Raw genomic sequence first — 26,814 nt, 5'->3', positions numbered from 1 at the left:
AATGGGATGAAGGACTAATGGGAAAGAAGGACAAGAAGGCAGTGAATGAGATATGGATAGAGAGCGATGGAGGGAAAAGGCAAGGTCCCAAAGTCCCTTTTGCCCCCCAAAAAAGTTATTTTTATAAATTGTAGGTGGAGGCCCTCTTATATATTGTACTGGGGTCCAGGATTTTCAAGTTAAACCTCTAGAGAAATATATGTGGAATAAGGAGGGAATAAGAAAGGAGGTTATAGAGGAAAGGCAAAAAAATGATTGGTTTTCTCTACTCCCCCTTGACTTCTCTCACACGCAACTCCTCGCATAGTAACTTTAAAATCAACCAGACGAAAAGTGAGGCTATCAATATCTCCCTTAGTCCCCATCTGGTACAACAGCTTCGGGGCACATACCCATACACTTGGCGCTCTCAGTCGCTCCAGTACATGGGCGTCCATGTTCCTTCTAATCTCTCTGACACCTATAAACCTAATTTTCCTCCCCTTCTCCAGTCTCCTAAATCAGACCTAGCCAGATGGGAACATAAGGATGTTTCATGGCTAGGGAGGATAAACATTCTGAAGATGAATGTCCTCCCCCGACTCTTGTACTTGCTTTCCTGTGTTCCCACCCCTTTGCCCCATCTCTTTTTTTTAAACAGATGGCGAAGCTCCTATATGGCTTTGTCTGGGTTAACAGATACCCTTGGATAGCACGTGCAATCCTCTCCCATTAAAAGATGGATGGAGGTTTGGCTCTCCCAGATAGTCAGTCTTACTATTTATCAGCTGTAATAACTCATGTTTTGAATTGTTTTCATAGTCGGGATCGAAAGTTGTGGATTGCTCTGGAGTCCTCAGATGCTCGACAAGATCCTAGAGCCCTCCTTTGGATCCTGAATGTGAATCTTTCCAAAGTGTCTGGGTCCTCTCTACCCCCTGTGATAGCATCCATAGCCATGGCGAGGATTTCATACCTAAAATGATCCAATATTTCTGCCCAGAACCGCCCTATCATCCCGGTGTTCAGAAAAGCGGCTTTCCCCCAGCCATCTCCACCCCCTCTTTCCTAGGTAAACGTAGACAGTCGGGTGCAATGTTTAGAGACTTCCTAGATGGGCCTACATTGAAGTCGCTAGACATGATCCTGGAAAGTGCTGCTTCATCTCTGGCTGTTACTTTCCAGTACGTGCAGTTGCATCATTTCTATGCAGCCTCTAAACTGACTTTACAATTACACCGCCCACTGTCACCTTTCGAGCGCGTTTGTGTCTCTTCCTCCCCTGTCTCCCACTCAGCGAGTGTCCTATTTAACATTATCTTAGACTCCCTCAGGGATTCGCAGCTCCCCTTCAGACGCAGTTGGGAAACCACTATAGGTTGTCAGTTGTCAGTTGTCAGATGACGAATGGTCAACAGCAGTAACTATGTGTCACAAGACTTCAATCTCCTGCAAAGTCTAGGAGACAAATTACAAACTCCTTACCAGATGGTACGGGGTGCCTGCACTACTGTGGTGCTTCTACCCCTCTGTCCCGGATGTTTGTTGGAGGTGTGGAGTGCCGGGTGGGACTATCACTCACATCTGGTTGGAATGCCCCTCTCTGTCTTCTTTTTGGTCTCAAGTGATAGATGTTATATGCCTCCTGACTGGGGTTCATCTGACTCTCAATCCGGTTCCTTTGTTGTCTGTATTATCGTGCTGTCCCAAGGGCGGTATGCAACCTTTTGCATTTTCTACTCCTGGCAGCATGGACTGTCACTCCCTCTCTTTGGACATCTACAGTCCCTCCGTACCTTTTTTTTTTGGCTTCAAGAAGTGACTCACTTACATAGAATGGAGGAGCTATTGGTGGACTCCCGCCGCACGGTTGATCGATACATGAATGTCTAAGCCCCGTGGTTGAGTTTTCTCTCTTCACCGGACTTTAGAGATCTACATCCCCATGATGTCAGCCACACCCCCACTTGCCCCTGATAGTCCCCCCCCCCCCCCCGTGTTGAGTTGAGCTGTCTCTTCCTATTCGTGTGGACTTGGTGGAGCTTGGAGCTGGGATCATCCCGGGAGGTAGGGTGATAGTCTCTCTCTCTCTTACTGGTTCTTGCTTTGGTTATGTCCCTCTTATTTCTTCTCTCCTTTTGCTTAGTTTTCCTTTTCTCTTCTCTTGAGGACCTTCATCCTCTCCCCTCCCTCTCCCCCTTATCCCCCTTCCCCCCACAGATGTGCTCTTGTCCCATCTGCCCATACCATTCCTCCCCCCCATTTTCTACCCAGTTATGTGGAGTTTTTGCACCTAATTATCAGAGAATTATCTGCTTTACTGAGTGCTATATCACTGTTCGGATTGCTCTGACTATGGTTATGTACTCTGTGTATGTCTCTCCTTTTATGTTTTTACTTAATCACATGCTTGTTGTTACCATTAATATTTTGTGGCACTACATTTTGAAAACTAAAAACCATTTAACTTCTTAAGGACTTAGGGCATACCTGTACACCCTAAGCCCGGTCCCGGTGTGAAAAACAGGGTCACGCCATGACTCCACATCACACCGGGTCGGTCCCGGCTGCTAACGATAGCCGGACCCTGGGCTAACAGCGTGCGGCACCGATCATTGTGCCGCGCACTGTTAACCCTTCAGAAGCGGCGATCAAAGTTGACCGCCGCGTCTGAAAACTAAAGTAAACGGTTCGCGGCAGCTCAGTCAGGCTGATCGGGACATCGCAATAAAATCGCGATGTTCTGATCAGCTGGGACACAGGAGGAGGTCTACTTACCTCTCTCCGCGGTGTCCGATCGGGGATTGATTGCTCCAAGCCTGAGCTATAGGCTTGAGCAATCGAGCCCCTATCTGACTGATCCCTGCAAAGCTATGGCTTTGCAGGGATCAGCATAGGAGATCAGTGTGTGCAGTGCTATAGCTCCCTATGGGAGCTATAACACTGCAAAAAAAGTGAAAAAAAAAAGTTAACAAAGGTCATTCCCTATTAAAAGTTTGAATCACCCCCCTTTCCCATAAAAAAAAGCTGTGTAAATAAAAATAAAAATAAACGTATGTGGTATCACCGCGTGCGAAAATGTCCGAACTATAAACATATATACTTAATTAAATCGCACGGTCAATGGCGTGCGCGCAAAAAAAGTGTATTTTTGGTCACTTTTTATATCATGAAAAAAGGAATAAAAAACGATCAAAAGGTCCGATCAATACAAAAATGGTACCAATAAAAACTTCAAAACACGGCGCAAAAAATTAGTCCTCATACTGGCCCATACGCCGAAAAATAAAAAAGTTATAGGGGTTAGAAGATGAGAATTTTTAACATATAAATTTTCCTGCATGTAGTTATGATTTTTTTTCCGTAGTACGACAATATCCAACCTATATAAGTAGGGTTTCATTTTAACCGTATGGACCTACAGAATAAAGATAAGGTGTCATTTTTACAAAAAAAATCCTCTGCGTAGAAACAGTAGCCCCCAAAAGTTACAAAATGGAAATTTTTCTTCAATTTTGTAGCACAATGATTTTTTTTTCCGTTTCACCGTGGATTTTTTGGTAAAATGACTAATGTCACTGAAAAGTAGAATTGGTGGTGCAAAAAATAAGCCATCATATGGATTTTTAGGTGCAAAACTGAAAGCGTTATGATTTTTAGAAGGTGATGGAGAAAAAATGAAAATGCGAAAATGGAAAAACGCTGCGTCCTTAAGGGGTTAATCTGAAAAAAAATATTAATAAAAAGTTATTAGTAGAGTAGGAAGTGATGGCAGAAAACAGTAAAGGGGAGGTAAAGAAGAAAAAATGAGAAAGGAAAGAGGAAGAAGAGAGTGAAGAAAGAGATGATAAAGGCAGAAACGAGTAAGGCAGTAAGAAAAGGAATTAAACAGATAAGGAATGAAGGTGTAAGAGAAGGAGGGAGGAAAGTAAGAGAAGGAGGGAGAAGGAAATAATGGAGGGAGAGAGAGAGGAAATTAGGCAGGAAGTGATTGAAGGAAGGAAGGAGGAAGAGAGAAAGTTCAAGAGATAGAGCGAAGAAGGGAGGAACATGTAGAGTTAGAGAAGAGTTAGGGAGGAATATGTAGAGTAGTTGAGTGAAGGAAGAAAGGAGTCAAGGATGGAGAGAGGAGAGGGTGAGGAGTGTGGAGTGGTAGACATCCTACAGTGATGAAGAAAAGGAAGTGAGATACAATTATCTGTGACCATGATACTCCCCACACCTGTTATTCAATATAAAATAATGTAATGATATTTTAATGGACACAGCCCTCTCTGATACCCTCTCATGGTCATTTATGCTATGTGCACATTATATGATATCACTTATATGGAATCTTATCAAACTGACTTGAACTCTTCAGTGATAAATCATGAAATGTTTACTGTTCCCAGGTCCCTTCCTCAGACTGTAGTGACAGGTGCATCATGGGATTCAGAAAGGTCGCCCTGCAAGGGAAACCGACATGTTGTTATGCCTGTGTTCCATGTCTACAGGGGGAAATCTCAAACCAGACAGGTAATATTCAACTACAAAATATACATCCGGCCTCTAAAAGATAATATATCCCTTAACCTAAACTTCCTTACTCATTTTCAAAATTTAGAAAGGGGTTTCCCTAGGGGAAAAATGCTCCGTTTAATACATAGCCTTTTCCTAGGATAAGCCATCAATGTTATAGATGTGGTGTCCCGGTACCGTATCCTATCCAGTACCTGTGTGTGGGTCCCCTTAGCCCGAGTCCCTAGGACGTTGGGGTCCCCATTGTCTAGTTCACCCCTGGTCACCTCTCATCTAGATAGTTATTGAGCTAATAGTTTTATCAATGTCTATAAATAGTTAATTACCTGTATACAGTGTAGCAGGTTCTGCGGGTCACGTGGTCAGGAAAACTCTATGGTTTCTGCTTTAGGACCTTTGGAGGTCCCTGTGACGTATTCTACCCATCACTCCTTGTAACGGTGAGTGACAGTTACTGGGACCAATCCAAAGCGGCCCTGCCCCTGCCCATATAAGGGAGCATTGCTCTTCCTCTTTGCTCCTGCGCTCCTGACGAGGAAGGATCTATACAGCTATCTCCCGCAGTGAGTTGGGCCCGAGCCTTGCGGCAACGGCTGATCGGTTCTAAATTGAGAGTGTATCAATCCCTAAGCACTCTGCATGATCACCGGACCTTATCTATCCCCTAAATCCGGACGGATCTGCAAATATTACCCTAAATTCAGAGACTGTATCTAAAAGTCAAGGTCCGCAACAACTGTCAGTCATTGCACTATATAGAGACTGTATTCCTGAGACTGTTATTTTGCATTGGATGTACTGCAAGCCTTTCAGTAAAGTTCAAGTTCAAGTACCTTGTGACCTTCAGTCATTTTTATGTATGCACCTATCGTTACTGGGAAGGGCGGCGATAGGCTGGAGAATTACCTCAGCATACTAGCCCTCAGCCTGGCATCACGAACTATAGGGTTAACATTAACCCCTCATTTACCGAAACAACACTCCCACTACCATACACCCCCCAAGGGCTACCACAAAACCTTTTTGGCGTTGCACGAACAGGATACGGGTGTGTGCCTACTAAAGTCGCCATTATTGAAAGTGTACTCCCCCCAGAAAACTAACTTTATTTACGTACTGTGACTTATACTCCGGAGTAAGGTGTAGTGTTGCTCGCGAATATGCGCAATGCAAATTTTATTTGCGAATATCGCATATTCACGAATTCCTGAATATACGCGAATATAGCACTGTATATTCGTAATTTCAAATATTCGTTTTTTTTTTTCACAGTACACATCACACTGATCACCCCTCTCTGCTTCCAGCTTGTGTGGTGTAAAGAAGGCTCTAATACTACTGTGTGAGACTGGCATGCGAATTTTTGCATATGCGAAAATAAAGCGCGAATATTACGAATATGCGAATTTAGCGAATATATGACGAATATTCGTCCATATATTCGAGAAATATCGCAAATTCGGATATGGCCTATGCCGCTAAACACTAGTAAGGGGTTGCGCACACGGTGCTGTGTGGAGGAAGTGCGCATGTAAAGTAAGGGGCGAGGCGAACAGTGCAGCGGAGCTACAAGTTAGCGCGGGACATCCCTGCGCATCGAAGCTCTCGGTGCCGCGGCGGCCATATTGTTGGAGTCTAGTGCCAGAAACCAACAAAGATAAACAGTTCAGCGCGGAAAAAGACGCAGAGTGTGACAACGGGCTGGAAGCTGTGAGGAGCCGGAATAGTACGGGACTCTGAGATATCTGATTGCTGAATTGAAGTCCTACATAGAGTCGCTTCAGCTGCCGATCAACGCACTCAGATTTCAATTAAAGACCGTTGAGTTTCAGGTCACCGCTCTCAAATTTGAAATCTACGCTCTCAAGTTCCAGATTAGAGAACAACTGCGTATTTCTTTGGGACCTAGGAATTCAAGATCTATTTAAAGGGCCAGCATACCAAATGCAGAGATGTCAGAACCTGCAGCCCCACAGTACCCATCTGAACAGCAAGGGGGCGATGCTTCACCCCAAGCCAGAAGGGTATTGCCGCCTTCACCAACACTTTCGACCTCACAAGGACGTGCTCTGCCTGTGATTCTGGACTCCAGCACAGGCGGATCAGGACCCAGAAAGTCCACCTTCAGTCTCTCCCTTTGTGTTGAGAGTCCCTGTTGCTGCACCTGTCTTCTTGGGGAATCCTGTGCTTCCCACCTACAATGGTGACCCTTTTACATTAAGAGACTTTAAAGAAAAATTCTACAGCCTCTTTGGATTTTATGCACTCCCCCCTCATCAACAGGTACAGCTGCTTCTGGGACAGCTTCAGGGTCCCGCCTTGGAAGAACTTCGCACCTGGCCAGCGGCTGATAAAGCTACAGTGGGACAGATTTTTCTCAAGGGTTTGAATCTCATTCTCCCTCGGAGGTACGCCTCCGACTCTATGAACAGCACCAGAAGCCAGGTGAGACTCTCTGAGCATATGCAGTGGCTTTGCAGAGCGCATTAGAGGCGATACAGAATTTGTACGGCATCGCGCCCGATCAGGGCAATCGAGTACTGATGGACTGTTTTATAGAAGGGGCACTGAACAAATGGGACAAGGCCCAACTTAGGATACTGGCCGTGCAAAATCCAGACATGGCTTTCCCAGCTTTTAAGAGACTCGTGGTTAAAGTAATCGAGTCGGGACCTCAGACAGAAGAAACTAGTGTCCCCGCTACCGAATCTCCGGGGCCCGCGCCCCAGCAGCCTATACCTTCTCAATCTGCCCCGCCAACACCTTCTTCTAGCCCTTGGACAGCTGACTTACAAGACATTAAACAGGACATTGAACAGTTAGCCACTAAGCTGTTCAATGTCCTGTTTAAATGGCTGGTAAGTCAATCTAGTCTGCAACAGCTAAGAAGAAGGTGCTGTCTGGGCAGATTGAGAAGGTATAGGCTGCTGGGCGCGGGCCCCGGAGATTCGGGTAGCGGGACACTAGTTGCTTCTGTACAAGAATGGACCCGGAAGCGAATGAGGGCTTTAAACGGGTGTCCCCTGGGGTCGAGGACCGCACCCCAGGAGTAAAGGCTGAAGGTCCAGAATCAACCAGTGACAAGAAGGGACTGTCTATGTATGTAGCTTCTTGTCCTTATGTACAGGTGATGATTGAAGGTATCCGGTTACAAGCTCTGATAGATACAGGGTCTCAGGTGTCCACTATTACACAGGGGGTTTTCTATAAGTACTGGGGCCCGGAAAGGCTGTGTGACCCACAGGAAGCGGAGTTTAGAGTAATTGCAGGGAATGGGAAACCAGTACCCAAGCATGGTTACTGGGAGCCCACGGTGCAGGTGGGAAAACATTTGTTAGGAAGGCAGGGTGTGATTGTCACCAATGTTAGGGATGAGGGGGCAGCTGATTTCATCTTAGGCATGAATATTATGAGGCACTGTTTTGATGACTTTGTCTGTGCACTGCATGCATCTCTCCCTCACCTGTCACCCCCAGGCTGGCGAGCTGCCCAACATCACCTCAAAATCCTCCAAGCAGAACAGAAATTCGTGAATCATCAAGCAGAAATCTGTTGAGTAAGGATTCAAGATATCCGAGCCGTTAGTCTACAACCACAGACGGAGACAGTTATTTGGTGCCGTGCCCGACCCGGGGTGAGAAATCAAGATTACCAAGCGCTCTTGGAACCCCTTTTACTGGAAGATTGTTCCTTGGTGTGAGCCGCTAGAAGCTTGGTAACCGTACGTAATGGGAAGGTTCCAGTGAGACTTATTTACCTTTCTCAAGTTGCGGTCCAATTACCCAAGTATACCCCAGTGGCTACTCTACACCATTTAGACGTCAGAGATGTGGTCTCAAAGTCACAAGTGGTTCAACGAGGATCTGACCAGAATCCTGCGGAACCTTGGTGGAGTCAACTACAGATAGGAGGTGAAGATACCCTCAAGGAACAGGTGGAAGGAGTCATCCAGGTGGCTAAGAAATATCAAGAAACTTTCAGCAAGTTCTTCACAGACTTTGGCAGGACCACCATGATCAAACATAGGATTCTCACTGGAGACAATCCACCCATTAAAGAGAGACATCGCCCTGTAGCTCCTGGGATTTATCAGACCATAAAGATGCTCGTGGAGATGAAAGAGGCCGATGTCATCCAGGAAAGCCAGAGTCCTTGGGCTGCACCTTTGGTCCTGGTGAAGAAAAAAGATGGAACTATCCGCTTTTGCGTGGATTACCGGAAGTTGAACATCATAACTCATAAGGATGCTTATCCTCTCCCTTGCATCGAAGAATCCTTGACTGGGTTGGGGTCGGCCGCCTACTTTTCCACACTGGATCTGACGAGCGGCTACTGGCAGGTGTCAATGGCAGAAGAGGATAGAGAGAAGACTGCATTTGTGACCCCTATGGGTCTCTTTGAGTTCAAAAGTATGCCCTTTGGACTGTGCAATGCACCAGCTACTTTCTAACGCCTAATGGAGCGATGCTTGGGGCATCTTAACTTCCAGAGTGTTCTGTTGTAATTAGATGACGTCATCGTCTATTCTCGGACGTATCAGGAACACCTGGATCACCTGAAAGAAGTTTTCCAAGTCCTTATCCAACATGGACTCAAGGTTAAACCTTCCAAATGTCACTTGCTAAAGCTACAAGTGCACTATCTGGGACATGTCGTCAGTGCTCAAGGAGTCCAGCCCGATCCATACAAAGTGAGTGCTGTGAAGGAGTGGCCTACACCCTGGACGGTGCGGGACGTCCGAAGTTTCCTGGGGTTTGCTGGATATTACTGGCGCTTCATCCCCCATTTTGCTCAAATTGTTGGACCTTTGACCGAATTACTGAGAGGGACTGCCCGGGATAATTATAATGGGAGGCTTCCCATACAGTGGGCCGAAGAACAAGAAGATGCCTTTCGAGCCCTGAAGTACCTCCTCACGGAACCCCCCATCTTGGCGTATCCTGACTACAGCCTACCGTTCCGTTTATACAGAGACGCTAGCTTTGAAGGTCTGGGGGCGATCTTATCTCAAGTACAAGATGGCAAAGAAAGGGTGATTGCCTATGCCAGCTGGCATCTTCGAGGTGCTGAGAAGAATGATGCCAACTATAGCTCCTTCAAGCTGGAGCTCCTGGCCCTGGTCTGGGCCATTACTGAGAAGTTTAAAGACTATATTGCTGCTACTCCCTTCACGGTCTACACTGATAACAATCCCTTGGCCCATTTGAACACTGCTAAGTTGGGAGCTCTTGAACAGCGTTGGGCCTCTCGGTTGGCCAACTATGATTTCAACATTAAGTATCGCAGCGGAAAAGCCAATGTTAATGCGGATGTACTTTCTCGCATGGCCCCAGGCGAGGCACCCCCTGCTGAAGATGTATGGGAAGATGTGGAAATGCCTCCCTTCTACCGAAGGTTCGTGAGTCAGAATGCTCTAACTGCCCAGGCGGGTGATGGACCTGAATCTCCCAAGGTCCCTGAAGATCTGTCCACCTGGAAGACACTTCAGGACGAAAGTCGGGTTATAGGGGACTTCCTAGACTATTGCCTCCACAAGAAAGTGCCCACTTGGGTGCGCAAGGCCCACGGGGACTTCGAATTGAAGCGGTTGTGGCGGCAGAGGAATCGCCTGTTCCTGCACAAGGGGCTGGTTTACCAAAATTCCCTGGACCCAGTTTCCGGAGACCGCATACACCAGATTGTGGTTCCCAGAAGAGATGCAGCCATGGTCCTGAATGCCTATCATGATCAATCCGGAAACTTCGGGGTCCATAAGACAGAGATCACCGTCAGAAGGAGATTTTACTGGATTGGGATGCGGGGAGACATCGAGAAATGGTGTGCCGAGTGCTCTGTGTGCAACGTGATAAAGAACCCCTGGAGGGACGCAAGAGCTCCTTTGCATCCCATCTGTACAGAAAGGCCAAATCAAATTGTTGCCCTGGACCATGTGAAGCTGGCCCCCACTCGATCTGGCTATTGTCATGCTCTAACTATGGTGGATCATTATTCTAAGTGGCTGGTCGTGGTCCCTGTCAAGGATCTTACCGCCAAGACTGCTGCTCAGCTCTTTTATCGACATTGGATCCAACCTCTGGGGTGTCCCGAATCGGTCCTCACGGATCGGGGAACCGCCTTTGAAGCCCAGTTGTTCCAGGAAGTTTGCCGGTTGCATGATTGCAAGAAGCTCCGAACAACGGCCTACCATCCCCAAGGGAATGGGCTCTGCGAGAGGATCAATAAAGTGTTCATCCAGATGCTCAGAGCTGCCTCTGTCTCAAAGCACGAAGAGTGGCCTCAGCTGTTGCCTGAATTCCTGGATATTTACAACAACACTGTCCACTGCTCTACGGGGTATACGCCCTTTTTCCTGATGACGGGCCGACACGGCCAATTGCCAAAGGATCGAACTTTCGGGCTACAGGCACCTTTCAACAATTCTCCTCAGGCTTCCCAAGGTTGGGTGTCAAAGGATCAACGAAGAATTGAGGAAGCCAAGGACATCGTTGAGAAGCAAATGGGTGAAGTTCATGAACGCCAGCAGAAAGATCATAATCGACATGCTTCAGCTCAGCCCTTGCAGCTTGGAGATAAAGTGTGGCTCAGAAAATTTCCTAGAACCCATAAATTGGACTCCTTGTGGGAAACGGAGCCATACACCATTATTGCGGTTCCTTATCCTAAAACGGACATGTACGAGATACAAAAAGACAGGTTCAAGTCACAGGTGGTTCACCGGAACAGGATAAAAGTGTGCCTGAAAGAAGATATACTTTGCCCATCTCCTCCTGATTCTCCTGCTACTTCTACTCCACCTCTACCAAGGCCAATGAGAGAATATGTGCCCAGAGAGGGAATTCATCCCACTATGGATGTTCCTTTGTTCCCATCTCAGCAGCCTACCATGTATTGGGGCATACCGTTCCCAGCTCCATCCAGCCAGCCTCCACTGGTTGCACCACCCAGTCAGTTGCCAGTAGCTGTTGCTCCCTGTCAACCACCATTGGTTGCTACACCCAACATCAGTCCTGCTCCAGTGACTGCTTCGGATATGGATGCCACTACTCCACCTGTTTTAAGTGAACCCCCTCAGTTCAACCGAAGATGTGGCTTCTGTTTCCAGCCCTCCAGCTGGTCCCTCGGGGACTGAAGTTCTTGAAGAATCCTTAAGTGAAGGAACTCCTGATAACTCGGAGGTGGTGTTGTGGCGGTCTCAAAGGACTACACAGGGCAAACTACCCATAAGGTACGAGGACTCACATTTAGTACCTGCACACATAGTACCTTTGATAACCCACTTCAATGCTCTGCCAATCACTTTTCAATACCCTAGATTACTAACTTAATTGTACTACCTCAAGTTTCTCTAGTACATACACCAAAGTAAATATCTCACTTAAGAAAACACTTAGGAATTGTAGCATATTGATACCCAATTCCTGCCACTGTTAGGTACACTTCTTCTTCTCTTTCATTGCGTGTGTGAGATGCTCTGCCTGGCCAGTAGGTGCTCTTGCTAATACAGAATTAAACACGTAATTCTAAGAATAACCTAGTTAGGTTGTTTTGAAAGTGCTCTAGTGGTAAGTAGCGTGTAGCCGATAGACCCAAGCAGCCACCCTTACTGTGGCCTAGCTTCCGGCTAGCCAGTATAACCTTATGTTTACTTACAGGTAACTTATTGTTGGCAAAGAAATAAAATGTGTGAGATAATAAAATTGTCTAGTCAGCTTGACGCTAAAGATATATAGAGCTGAACTAATGTCTAGATAGTCTCATGTATAGAGAGTTATATTAATGTTCAGTTTAGCCTCCAAGAATGTGTAGGGAGCTACTAAAATATCTCAGGAGCTAGAAACTACATGTCAGATAGCTGCCTAATTGTCTAGTAAGCTTAGAATGTATAGTAAGCTTAATGAAAATGTCTAAGAAGCTAGAAACTGAAGGATAGATAGCTTTGTTAATGTTTAGATAGCATTCATGTCTAGATAGCACCCATGTCTAGAAAGATTTCTATTGTCTAGTCCAGATACTAGTAAGAGTATCAGAGAATGTAAATGTGTTCCCTGTTTACTTAGGATGTATAGCAAATTTATAAATCATCCTGCCCTAGTCCTAGTCCCTCTGTCTTAGGGGACAGGCGTCGAGGTCAACTTATCTTAACCTATTAACCCCTTAACGACGCAGGACGTATATTTACGTCCTGCGCCGGCTCCCGCGATATGAAGCGGGATCGTGCCGCGATCCCGCATCATATCGCGTCGGTCCCGGCGCTAATCCACGGCCGGGACCCGCGGCTAATACCACACATCGCCGATCGCGGCGATGTGCGGTATTAACCCTTTAGAAGTGGCGGTCAAAGCTGACCGCCGCTTCTAAAGTGAAAGTGACCCGGCTGCTCAGTTGGGCTGTTCGGGACCGCCGCGGTGAAATCGCGGCGTCCCGAACAGCTGATCGGACACCGGGAGGGCCCTTACCTGCCTCCCCGGTGTCCGATCGACGAATGACTGCTCCGTGCCTGAGATCCAGGCAGGAGCAGTCAAGCGCCAATAATGCTGATCACAGGCGTGTTAATGCACGCCAGTGATCAGCATAGGAGATCAGTGTGTGCAGTGTTATAGGTCCCTATGGGACCTATAACACTGCAAAAAAAATGTAAAAAAAAGTGTTAATAAAGGTCATTTAACCCCTTCCCTAATAAAAGTTTGAATCACCCCCCTTTTCCCATAAAAAAAAATAAAACAGTGTAAAAAAAATAAAAAATAAACATATGTGGTATCGCCGCGTGCATAAATGTCCGAACTATAAAAATATATCATTAATTAAACCGCACGGTCAATGGCGTACGCGCAAAAAAATTCCAAAGTCCAAAAAAGCGTATTTTGGTCACTTTTTACACCATTAAAAAATGAATAAAAGTGATCAAAAAGTCCGATCAAAACAAAAATCATACCGATAAAAACTTCAGATCACGGCGCAAAAAATGAGTCCTCATACCACCCCATACGTGGAAAAATAAAAAAGTTATAGGGGTCAGAAGATGACATTTTTAAACGTATAAATTTTCCTGCATGTAGTTATGATTTTTTCCAGAAGTGCGACAAAATCAAACCTATATAAGTAGGGTATCATTTTAACCGTATGGACCTACAGAATAATGATAAGGTGTAATTTTTACCGAAATATGCACTGCGTAGAAACGGAAGCCCCCAAAAGTTACAAAATGGCGTTTTTTTTTCGATTTTGTCGCACAATGATTTTTTTTTCCGTTTAGCCGTGCATTTTTGGGTAAAATGACTAATGTCACTGCAAAGTAGAATTTGCGACGCAAAAAATAAGCCATAATATGGATTTTTTGGTGGAAAATTGAAAGGGTTATGATTTTTAAAAGGTAAGGAGGAAAAAACGAAAGTGCAAAAACGGAAAAACCCTGAGTCCTTAAGGGGTTAAGGACCAAGGACGTCCGGGGATGTCCTGGCACCCTGTGCCTTAAGGACCAAGGACATCCCCGGACATCCTGGTGTTTCCCCGGTCTCGGCCGCCCGCCGGGCAGAGATCGGAACGGCATTCCTTCTGAAATCCTTCAGCAGGCATGCCGTGCAAATGCCGAGGGGGGTCATCAGACCCCCCCCATGTCGGTGATCGGCGCAAATCGCGAGTTAATTAACACTTGCGATTTGCGGGTCATACGGGTCTATGGTGACCCGGTGACCCGGAATAGAAGGGGGATCGCGGTTGTCCATGACACCCAGGATCCCCCTGTAGAGATAGGAGTGCCACCCCCTATCCCTGCTATTGGTGGTCTAGACGCGACCACCAATAGCAAATCGGGGGCGGGGGGCTTTACTTTCGGTTTCCCCGTTCTGCCCAGGAGGTCTACAGTTTGAGACCACTGCACAGTGATCTCTATACTGTGCACCTCCAGATCTTGCAAAACTACAACTGATAGCATGCCCACACAGCAGTTTGCTGTCCGGGAATGCTGTGATTTGTAGTTTTGCAACAGCTGGAGGTCCACAGTTTGGAGACCACTTTGCAGTGGTCTCTAAACTATAGCTCTCCAGATGTTGCAAAACTGCAAATCCCAGCATGCCCAAACAGCAAACAGCTATCTCTGCATGCTGGGAGTTGTAGTTGCGTACCTCCAGCTGTTGCATAACTACATCTCCCCGCATGCCTTTCGGCGATCAGTACATGCTGGGAGTTGAAGTTATGCAACAGCTGGAGGCACACTGGTTGGAAAATACTGAGTTAGGTAACTGAAGGTTTTCCAACCAGTGTGCCTCCAGCTGTTGCAAAAGTACAACTCCCAGCATGCACGGTCTGTCAGTACATGCTGGGAGTTGTAGTTTTGAAACAGCTGGAGGTACAGGGTACATTCACACAGGCAGTTTTACAGTTAGTTTTCTGCTTCAAGTTTGGGCTGCGGCAATTTTGTCGCTGCAGTACAAACTCCTAGCGGTAAACTCACTGTAAACGCCCGCCAGTGTGAATGTACCCTAAAAACACTACACTACACTAACACATAATAAAGAGTAAAACCCTACATATACACCCTGTTCCACTGTCCCCCCCAATAAAAATGAAAAACGTATCGTACGGCAGTGTTTCCAAAATGGTGCCTCCAGCTGTTGCAAAACAACAACTCCCAGCATTTCCGGACAGCCACTGACTGTCCAGGCATGCTGGGAGTTTAGCAATAGCTGGAGGCACCCTGTTTGGGAATCACTGGCGTAAAATCCCCCTATGTCCACCCCTATGCAATCCCTATGAAGTCCTCAAATGCGCATGGCGCTCTCTCACTTCAGGGCCCTGTCATATTTCAAGGAAACAGTTTAGGGCCACATATGGGGTATTTCCGTACTCGGGAGAAATTGCACTACAAATTTATTTTTTTTTTTTATCCTTTTACCCCGTTATAAAAAGGAAAAGTTGGGGTCTATACCAGCCTGTTGGTATAATTTTTTATTTATTTTTTACACTAACATGCTGGTTTTGCCCCATTCTTTTTATTTTCACAAGCGGTAAAAGCAAAAAAAGACCTCCAAATGTGTAACGCAATTTCTCCTGAGTACGGAAATACCCCAGATGTGGGCGTAAAATGTTCTACGGACGCACAACAAGGCTCAGGAGTGAGAGTGCACTATGTACATTTGAGGTCTAAATAGGTGATTTGCACAGGGGTGGCTGATTTTACAGCGGTTCTGACATAAACGCAAAAAAAAATACCCACATGTGACATTCCCATTTTGGAAACTACACCCCTCATGGAATGTAACAAGGGGTATAGTGAGCCTTAACTCCTCACAGGTGTTTGACAGATTTTTGGAACAGTGATCCGTGAAAATAAAAAATTTAATTTTCCATTTGCACAGCCCACTGTTCCAAAGATCTGTGGGGTGTAAATGCTCACTGCACCACTTATTAAAGGGGTGTAGTTTCCAAAATAGGGTTACATGTGGGGGGTGCACTGTTCTGGCACCACCGGGGGCTTTGTAAATGCACATGGCCCCTGACTACCATTCCAAATGAATTCTCTTTCCAAAAGCTCAATGGCGCTCCTCCTCTTCTGAGCATTGTAGTTCGCCCGTAGTGCACTTCAGGCCAACTTATGGGGTACCTCCATACTCAGAAGAGATGGGCTTACAAATGTGAAATTTGGGGGAAACACACATTTTAGTGAAAACTTTTTTTTTTTACATATGCAAAAGTCGTGAAACACCTGTGGGGTATTAAAGCTCACTTTATTCCTTGTTATGTTCCTCAAGTGGTCTAGTTTCCAAAATGGTATGGCATGTGGTTTTTTGCTGTTCTGGCACCATAGGGGCTTCCTAAATGCAACATGCCCCACAAAAACCATTTCTGAAAAATGTACTCTGCAAAATCCCCTTGTCGCTCCTTCGCTTCTGAACCCTCTACTGCGCCTGCCGAACACTTTACATAGACATATGAGGTATGTGCTTACTCGAGAGAAATTGGGCTATAAATATAAGTATACATTTTCTCCTTTTACCCTTTGTAAAAATTCAAAAACTGGGTTTACAAGAACATGCGAGTGTAAAAAATGAAGATTGTGAATTTTCTCCTTCACTTTGCTGCTATTCCTGTGAAACACCTAAAGGATTAAAATGCTGACTGAATGTCATTTTGAACACTTTGGGGGGTGCAGTTTTTATAATGGGGTCATTTGTGGGGTATTTCTAATATGAAGACCCTTCAAATCCACTTCAAACCTGAACTGGTCCCTAAAAAATAGTGAGTTTGAAAATTTTGTGAAAAATTGGAAAATTGCTGCTGAACTTTGAAGCCCTCTGGTGTCTTCCAAAAGTAAAAACACTTCAATTTTATGATTCAAACACAAAGTAGACATATTGGAAATGTGAATAAAACATTTTTTTTTTGGGGGGGGGGGGGGAGGAATATCCATTTTCCTTACAAGCAGAAAAATGCAAAATTTACAAATTTTTCATCAAATTTTGGGATTTTTCACCAAGAAAGGATGCAAGTTACCACAAAATTTTTCCACTATGTTAAAGTAGAATATGTCACGAGAAATCAACTCGGAATCAGAATGATAACTAAAAGCATTCCAGAGTTATTAATGTATAAAGTGACAGTGGTCAGGTCCTAAGATGGTCCTAAGGTGTAAAATGGCCTGGTCCTTAAGGGGTTAAGTAAGGGGGTTTGTGGTGTCCCAGTACCGTATCCTATCCGATATCTGCGTGTGGGTCCCCTTAGCCAGAGTCCCTTAGCCAGAGATCCCCATTGTTTAGTTCACTCCTGGTCACCTCTCATCTAGATAGTTATTGAGCTGATAGTTTATTTAGGATGCATGTAAATATGATGGTATCAATGTCTATAAATAGTTAATTACCTGTATACAGTGTAGCAGGACCTGCGGGTCACGTGGTCGGGAAAACTCTATGGTTATGGCTTTAGGACCTTTGGAGGTCCCTGTGACGTACGCTACCCATCACTCCTTGTAACGGTGAGTGACAGTTACTGGGACCAATCCAAAGCAGCCCTGCCCCTGCCCATATAAGGGAGCAGCAGCCATTGCTCTTTCTCTTTGCTCCTGCGCTCCTGACGAGGAAGGATCTATACAGCTATCTCCCGCAGTGAGTTAGGCCCGAGCCTTGCGGCAACGCCTGATCGATTCTAAATTGAGAGTGTTTCAATCCCTAAGCACTCTGCATGATCACCGGACCTTATCTATCCCCTAAATCCAGACGGATCTGCAAATATTACCCTAAATTCAGAGACTGTATCTAAAAGTCACTAACAACTGTTAGTCATTGCACTATATAGAGACTGTATTCCTGAGACTGTTATTTTGCATTGGATGTACCGCAAGCCTTTGAGTAAAGTTTGTTCAAGTTCAAGTACCTTGTGGACCTTCAGTCATTTTTATATATGCACCTATCGCTACTGGGAAGGGCGGCGATAGGCCGGAGAATTACCTCAGAATACTAGCCCTCAGCCTGGCGTCACGAACTATAGAGTTAACATTAACCCCTCATTTACCGAAACAACACCCCCACAATCATACACCCCCCAAGGGCTACCACATAGATTGTCCTGCTCTGGTTGAGATAGTCCTGCTTTGGTTGAGATAGTCCTGCTCTGGTTGAGATAGTCCTGCTTTGGTTGAGATAGTCCTGCTCTGGTTGAGATAGTCCTTCTCTGGTTGAGACAGTCCTGCTTTGGTTGAGATAGTCCTGCTCTGGTTGAGAAAGTCCTGCTCTGGTTGAGATAGTCCTGCTTTGGTTGAGATAGTCCTGCTCTGGTTGAGATAGTCCTACTCTGGTTGAGATAGTCCTGCTTTGGTTGAGATATTCCTGCTCTGGTTGAGACTAAGCTATTTAGAAAACCCACAGCTACGAATAGCCTGTTACAATGGGAGAGTTGGCATCCTGCGTCCTTAAGACGCAGTATCCCCATAGGACAATATCTAAGGGCCAAACGGAACTGTTCTGAGGAGAATCAATTTATACAGGAGAGTAATAAGCTGTTTGACAAATTTAAAAAACGTGGCTATCCTTCCCAGTATATGAGGAAGGCTTTTAACAGAGCCAAAATGGCCGATAGAACCACACTGTTGAATGACTCTCGGAACAGACAGGATGACAACATCATTAGATGCATAGGGACATATGATGCCTATTCTCAAAAGATCCATAAGATTTTGGAGTCTCATTGGCACATTTTACTATCAGATATGGATCTAAGAGATAGGTTAAGTCCCCATCCAAGCATCCCATACCGTAGGGGCCCTAATCTGAAGGATATTTTGGTCCACAGCCATCAGAAAGGTATGGCTAAATCATCGGAATCATCAACTTGGTTACCGAACTCACCAACACGCAGCTATGCATGTGGGCACTGCACCAACTGCAAATTTATGTGTAAGAAGAAAAGCTTCGACAATCCAGTGGACCATAAGACATACAAGATCAATGAGTTCATAAATTGTAGTACGAAGAACATCATTTATATTGCACAGTGTCCGTGTATGAAGCTCTACGTGGGTAAAACTACACAGGAATTCCGAAAGAGAATTAGTAAGCACGTGAGCACAATAAGGACAGAGACAGAGACACCTCTGTCAGTACATATGAGATCAATACATTCTACACAAAAATTTGCAATAAAATTTTGGGGTCTAAAGAAAATGGTCCTAAACGAAAGGAAGGGGAATATTGATCAGGTCCTATTAAGAGAGGAGGCACGGTGGATTTACCGGCTGAAGTCTCTAAGTCCGAGTGGCCTCAATGAAGGTTTCTCTTATTCCGCATTCCTAGATGGCTAATTGATTACTAAGTTTCCATAGTGATTTTAGAGTTTACCATGCAATATGTATAGGTAGGGGTATAACCCTTTTTAGGTACTCCTTGATTTTGGACTATATATTGTCAAGGTGGTGATCGGTTTCACTTTTTGTTCTAAGTCTGAAATGAAAAAGTTAGTACACCAGTAAGAATGTGTTAGCTGTCAACTAGACGATGAAGATATCCACATCTTTTGTTGGAAGAAGACATATACGAGTAATGTGATCTATAGGGACTTTTCCCTTTGTTTCGGTCTATAAAACATTAATATTGGTACAGCTATAAACATATGGTCTTAGAAGTGAACTGTGCCAGTCATTGGTTTATTAAGTATGAGTATTAACACATATGATTTGGTTTGCTTTGTATAATGGGTCACTATTATTTAGATTTAGGTACTTGTATTCACTAATCATTATCTCAAAATGCACTATATAAGTTCTCATAGGGTTCATAATTAATTGGATCTATTATATTATTCAAATTTATGGGTGCATTAATTGCACTATTCTCAATGGGCATCGATTTATACCCATATGGGCTTATCACACATTTTTTATATAATGTCTATATTTAATAGACTAGTTTTAAGAACCAATGATTGAGCTTTAATACTTACCTTATTAACACCTTTATATTATAATATAATAAACAGACGTCCAATTGTCATCAAAAAGTGCCAATAGTCTGTTCTTTAGACTTATCTTGTTGCATTCTGATTATCAGGACTTATGAGTATATCAGAGTGTTCCCTTAGACATGCGCAGTATACAACCAAGCTGCGGTATAGACTAAGTCCTATCACATGCGCAGTACTAACAAGCGCTGCGGGATCAACAATGCGCATGCGCGAGACCAATAGCGGCCGTAATAGCGGGTATGACTGACCGTCAGCTGATCAGGCACATGATCGGCTGCGGGTGGTTACGATGAAAGTCGTGAAGGATAACGTAGCGGGCGCTGATAGGGCCAGTGGAGCGGTGTCCGATGACATCACAGGCAAGTCTGAAGTTGTATTGGCTAAACAATAGCAGGCGTTTGTAAACATTCAATATGATTGGTTGATATTGACGCAAAGTTATGATGTGGAACCGTACCGTGTGAGCGCACAGGAAATGATGCGCACAGTAGTTAATTTCCTACCATATAAAAGGACGACTGATGCATGGTATACCTGTCCTCACTTCTTTGAAAAAGCCAGGGTACACTGGCGAAACGTCAGCAGGAGGGGCTATAATGTTTTTATAAATCGGCATCCTAGTGACACTATAGCAAGATTCTAACAGGGTGGGGGTTTTCTCTAGTCAGCGGTGGCGACACTGTCTGGCTTAACTAGACCTTTCCACTGTGATACTGATCACAAGACATATGGGCAATTTTGACCTATGTTGTAGTCACACTGTGGATGACCGGACTTTTTAACATTTTTTCACTATGGTACCAAAAGCACAATTTATAATTTAGTGGTTGTAATAAAAGTTAAGTTTTAATAATTTAGTTAAGTAGTCTCTAGTTTAGGGCAGTCCTTGGGGACGTGTCCCTAAAATTGTAATTTTCAGTGCACAATGTGTCATATGAATACCACTGTGGCAGATGTGAGCATGTTGCCCACCTGGAAGTATTAGAGATCTAGAGGAGCAAAATGCAACACTGTATGTTCACAAATGTCAGAAGTCTATCAAGTAAAATGGAGGAGCTTTAGACCTTGATACTCGAGGACACATTGACATAGTTGAGGTCACAGAGACATGGCTAGACTCCTCAAAAGACTGGGCTGTCAGTTTGCAAGGGTTTGCACTGTTTTGCAAGGATAGGGTGAACGGAAATGTGGTGGAGTGTATCTGTATGTTAGAAGCGTTATGAAAGTCAGTGTGAATTATGCAATAGTGTGTGATGATTCTGGAATCCCTGTAGGTAGAATTACAAAAGGAGGAAAAACACTGAAAATGTTTGGTGTAATCCACTGAGGAGATACAAGTTTGTTGCGTACATAAATAGAGAGGGCTGCCCGGGCAGGTACAGTGGTAATCATTGGGGATTTTAACTATCAAGGTACTTATTGGGGTCGTGGTTTGGCTAAAACTACAAAGGGGAGACAATTCCTAAATTAATTGCAGGATAATTTTATGGCTCAGTTTGTGGAGGACCCAACAAAAAGTGATCTCTGTTGGATCTGGTCATTTCTTACAATGCAGAGCTTGTTTGGAATGTAACTGGTTCGTTAAAACCTTGGTAATAGCGACCAAAATATAGTTAATTTTGGCCTAAAGTGTAGAAAACAAAGACAGGTTGGAAGAGCAAGAACAAATAATTTTAAAAAGGCAAATTTCCCTGAGCTAAGAGCTGCACCTCAGGACATAGACTGGGAGGAGGTCTTCTCAAATACTGATACAGACAATAAATAGGATTTTTCCAAATTAACACTGAATAACTAAACAGCTAAATTTATTCCTAAGGGGAACAAGTATAAATGATTAAAGCTAAATCCTACATCGCTGACAACTGATGTTAAAAGAGCAATAAACAACAAAAAAAAAGCATTTAAAAATACAAATCTGAAGGATTAGCTATAGCATTTAAACATTACAAAAGCTTAATAAAATCTGTAACATTTTTTTTAATATTCAAGTTTATTGAAATTTATCACAAACAAACAATAAGCAAAGCATCAAGTCAGAAAAGTTAATGCTAGAGGAACAATGATAACAATGATTTGCCATAGTAAGCCACAAGTCTATGCGACAGCAGAACTAGTAGGAGAAGGTCCATTACCAGCAAAGAGTCTCCAAGGAATACTTATTACATTTCAGTGGCATCAGACGTCATAAAACAAATAGACAATACAGGCAAGGCAACATCAGCATTCAACATAAGCAAGCTTATAAGGGGAGAAGCGGGGTGGGGGAGAAAGGGAAGAAGTTAAATAGAAGAAGGGAAAGGACAAGACGGAACAGGGGAAGAGGGGAGAAGAGGGCAAGGAGGGGAAAGAAAAAATGGAAGAAGCAGGTGGCAGGAAAAAGGGAAGTAGAAAGTATTAGAGGGTACCTCTCGAGACGGACGATCCTCAGCATCTCATGACAAGACGACATGTGTAATGCAGTAGCAATCAGTATGAATGGGCTTGGGGCAGCAAGACAAGCACTTGGCCAGTGAAGTAATGAATCATTGACTGGAGCGCAGCGGTCCAGCCAGTCAGGGCAATAAATGTAGGGAAGTGAAAGCAGAAGAATTTATAAATTCTATCCAAGGACCCCAGATCATTGAATATTTAATCAAATGAGGACGGGTGTCCGCAGTGAGTTCCTCCATCCTATGAATGCATATAACCTCTTGTAGCTAAGATGAGATGGAAGGAGTTGTGGTCGTTTTCCACAGTCTCGGCATGACTGACCTGGCGTCTAGTAAAAGGTGTGTAATCAGTTTGGAGGTGTATGCAGGTACGTAGAGGGAAGGATGGAGAGAAGAGTGATCTCCGGGGTCAGTGGAAGTTGAATCGAAGTAATGTGCTCAATAATGTGCAATACATTCCTCCAGAAATCAGATATGGAGATACAGGACAGCCAAATATGAAGCATTGTACCCTTTTCTGTAGCGCATCTCCAACACGTATCTGGGACACAAGGATAGAAGGAGGTCAAAAGGGCTGGAACTCTATACCACCTCGTTAATATCTTATAATTTGTTTCCTGGGCTTTACAGGAGAGCGAAGCTTTGTGGCATCTCTGTAAGGCCTTGTTCCAGCTTTCCTCTAGTATTGAGTGGCCTAACTCCTTCTCCCATTTGTTTATAAAGGGTAGAGGTTGAGTAGTCGAAGCACCTAAGAGAATAGCATACAAGAGGCTAATGGCCCGAGACAGACCTGTCGGAGATACACAAATATGTTCAAATTTAGTTAAGGGTCGATTTAGATGTAGTTTGTTATGCATCGACTGGTAAAAGTGTTGAAGTTGGGCATATTGGAATAAGTGTAAGGGCGATGGGGGGGCCTCTGAAAAGAGGTCAGTCAAGGGCTTAATGTTAGAATGGGCTATTAGTGTATGGAATGTGAGCCCTGTCCCTCGTTGGAAGGATAAAAAGCGATGGGTAGAGTGAGTTGGTGGGAATGTTGGGTTATCAAACAGAGGGGTTAAGGGACCGTCAGATAAGAAAAGATCAAGTTTCGACATATACCATTTATGTGCACGATTGATCGAGTAGAGTACTGGGGGTAGATCTTCTAATTTAGTCGGTGGGAAGAAGATTGAGGGCGCCATAGGAACGCCATCAGATTGCTGTTCACCACTAAGCCTTCCAGAGTGACCCATTGTTTAGTAATTTTATGGTCACAGCAATCCAGTACTCTATTCAATACAGCTGTCAAGTAGTAGGATTAATAGTTTGGGAGGGCTAGGCCACCGTTGCATTTACGACAGATGAGAACATGTCTCGCCAATCTAGGACGGTTTTTAGCCCAGACAAAATCAGACTGGAGAGACATCAACTCCCTGAAAAAAGTATGAGGCAGGTGGAGCCGTATACCGGAGAAAAGATATAGCAATCTAGGCAGAGCATTCATTTTCATTATGTTCACTCTACCTATCCAGGAGAAATCCTTTCTGTCCCACCTAGAAAGGTCTTTCCTCAGGGAAGCTAAAGGGGGAGGGAAATTAAGTTTATATGTGTCCATTAACCTAGCCGGTACTTGGATTCCAAGATATTTAAGGGAGGAGTGCTTCCATTTAAAGGGATATGTTTGTTCAAGGTGTTTTACTGAGGAGGGGAAAGAGTTAGAATCATGGGCTTCGCATTTAGTAGGATTAAGCTTATAGTTGCTAAATCGGGAACATATTTTTATCGTGGACATTAAAGATGGGAGGGAAGTGAGAGGTTGAGAGATGTATAGCAGAAGGTCATCAGCAAAAGCTGCACATTTGTGATGGCATCGCTTCATGTATAGACCTTTAATATTGGGGTTATTTCTAATATCTATTAGTAAGTGCTCCATACATAGGATATACAGTAGGGTGATAGAGGGCAACCCTGACGCGTGCCATTGTGAATCTCGAAAATTCTGGAGAGATTGACGTTAATTCTGATTTGTGCTTGGGGTCGAGAGTACAAGGCCATTATAAGAGACAGCATACCATCACCTACACCAGTCTGGGAAAAGGCAGCCGACATGAAGCTCCAATCCACCCGATCAAAAGCTTTTTCTGCGTCAAGGAAGAGGAGGAAGAGAGCCTTCTTACGAGCATAATGCACAGCAGCGAAGGTTCTTAAGGTGTTATCTCTAGCCTCTCTCCCCTGACAAATCCCACTTGATCCGGGTGGATTAGAGATGACATGTGTGCCGATAGTCTATTTGCAATAAGTTTGGCGAATAATTTGGCGTCTGTGTTTATCAAAGATATGGGGCGATAACTTGGGCACAATTGGGGTCTTTACCCTCTTTGGGAATCACCGTCAGGTACGCACGTAAAAAGGACACAGGCGGGGGTTTGGTGCTAGAGATGTCATTAAATGCGTCTAACAGTAAGGAGGAGAAATCAGGATGCAATACTTTATAAAATTTGGATGTGTAGCCATCTGGTCCAGGACTTTTACCAGCTGATAGAGAGGAGATGGCCTCCACCAATTCTATTGCAGTGAATGGAGATTCCAATTCCTGAACTATCTCTGGGCTAAGTCGAGGAAGTGCAGTCTGTGAAATGTATTGGTGCAAATAAATAGTTGGTGACTCCGTAGAGGGAGGGGCAGGCTGCGGAGGCAGGTTGTACAAGGACTTGTAGTACTGTCGGAATACTTCCAATATGTCAGGAGTCAAAGCACAAGGTGAACCTGTAGGGGGTTTAATCGTGGGGATAAAGAGATAAGTTCCCTTCTCTTTGAGTGCGGCTGCAAGAAGCTTACCCGACTTGTTGCCCCACTCATAGAACAAACGCCCCGTAATCTGTTTATAGTATTTGTGTTAGGAAGATAATAGGTTTAGGAGTTCACTCTGGGTTTTAATAATTTCTCTCATTGTACTGTCCTGTAGGGTATTTTTATGTTGGGACTCCAATTTTCCCAGACTCTCCTGCAATTGTGTCATTTTCGCTGATGCCTCCCTCTTCAATCTGGATCCATGTTTAATGAGTATGCCTCTGAGAACACACTTCAGAGCTTCCCACTTAATCATGGGTGGGGAGTTGTCCACAGCATGATCAGTAAGGAAGTCTCTCAGGTCCTGTAGGCAGACCGAGTCCTGCAGGAGAGACTCGTTCAATCTCCAAGACGCCTGGGGTTTAGAGAGAGGGAAGCGCCAGCGAGCACATCACAGGAGCATGGTCCGACAAAACTCGTAGACCAATGGAGGTGTGTGAGATGGACGGTAGCATAAAGTGAGGACAAAAAACATAATCTATCCGGCTATAGGATTGTCTGGGGTGGGAAAAAAAAGTATAATCTCTGTCACTCGGGTGGAATACTCTCCATACATCACTCAATTGCATGGAGTGTAATTTTTGCCTCAGTGCACGCAATTTATTGTGTGAAATTATCGAAGATCCCATGGAGGAGTCTAGGTGGGGGCATAAGTGGAGATTAAAGTCACCACTCAAGAGTATGGGACTAGGTGCAAAGTTAGAGAGGTCGTTCACGACTTTAAGGAGAAACGGAACTTGATCTCTATTAGGTGCGTAAAGGGAGGCTATAGTGAGAGGATGATTCGCTATTTCACTATTTCAATTGATGAATATGTATCGTGCATTAGGGTCAATGAGGGAAGAAATAATTTTAAGTGGAACTGACTTGTGGAAGGCCAGGGACACTCCTCTAGCTCGAGTGTCTGAATCAGTACTATGAAACCACGTTGAGTAGCATTTGGTTGAGATCATTGGTACGTGTCCCATCTTAAAGTGAGTCTCTTATAGGGATATAATATGGGCCCTCTGTTTGTGAAAATAGTATAATAATTTATTACGTTTTCCTGGGGTATTGAATCCCTGGGTGTTAAGAGTAAGTAATTTAATGCTAGCCGCCATTGTGTATTGTGTTGCATGGAGTTGTCTTACCATTCAATACATGAGACGCCAAGGAGTCTGACCCGAAAGGCTCCAGTGCAGATCCAATGAACCACCTAGAAGGAAAGCAAACAAGAGGAAAGGTGAGTATGATAGAGGGGTAGTGTGATAGGGGGGAGAGACTCCACAAGGGAGTGGAGTCACAGGGACTAAAGACACGGGCCATAAGGGCCAAAATCAGGATTAAGACCAGCTCAATCAGTACTCTAGCTGAGGTCACCGTGGTAGGCACACCAATAGTGGTGCAGACACAGGTAGAGAAGAAAACCAGTTTAGAACTAGAGTCAGCGAAGTCAGGGCATTATAAGAAGGAAGATACTCAAACTTCATTTTAGACAGCTATAAGTCAATGTATGGGTCGGAGGGAAGGAGGTAATCAACTTGTGGCACTAAAAAACAATCAGAGTTAACGGAAACTCAACTGAGTCAATTATAGGGAGGCGTAACACAGAATAAACATATGAATA

The 26,814-nt window shown here is 44.5% G+C and overlaps 1 protein-coding gene across 1 annotated transcript in view; it reads left to right on the top strand.

Annotated features, from left to right (window-relative positions):
- The first annotated feature begins 1,386 nt into the window (after positions 1–1,386).
- LOC130367289 (vomeronasal type-2 receptor 26-like) overlaps positions 1,387–26,814 on the top strand; it is a 42,032-nt gene continuing 16,604 nt past the window's right edge. The window contains exons 1-2 of the mRNA XM_056569695.1: positions 1,387–1,470; positions 4,374–4,497. Coding sequence (XP_056425670.1) covers positions 1,387–1,470; positions 4,374–4,497 — 208 coding nt within the window. The remainder of the gene's footprint in view (positions 1,471–4,373; positions 4,498–26,814) is intronic.

This window comes from Hyla sarda, chromosome 4 (assembly GCF_029499605.1).
Source record: "Hyla sarda isolate aHylSar1 chromosome 4, aHylSar1.hap1, whole genome shotgun sequence".
Classification (NCBI taxonomy): Eukaryota; Metazoa; Chordata; class Amphibia; order Anura; family Hylidae; genus Hyla; species Hyla sarda.
Note: the sequence above shows the minus strand (reverse complement) of the source record. Positions and strands in the feature narration are given on the sequence as shown.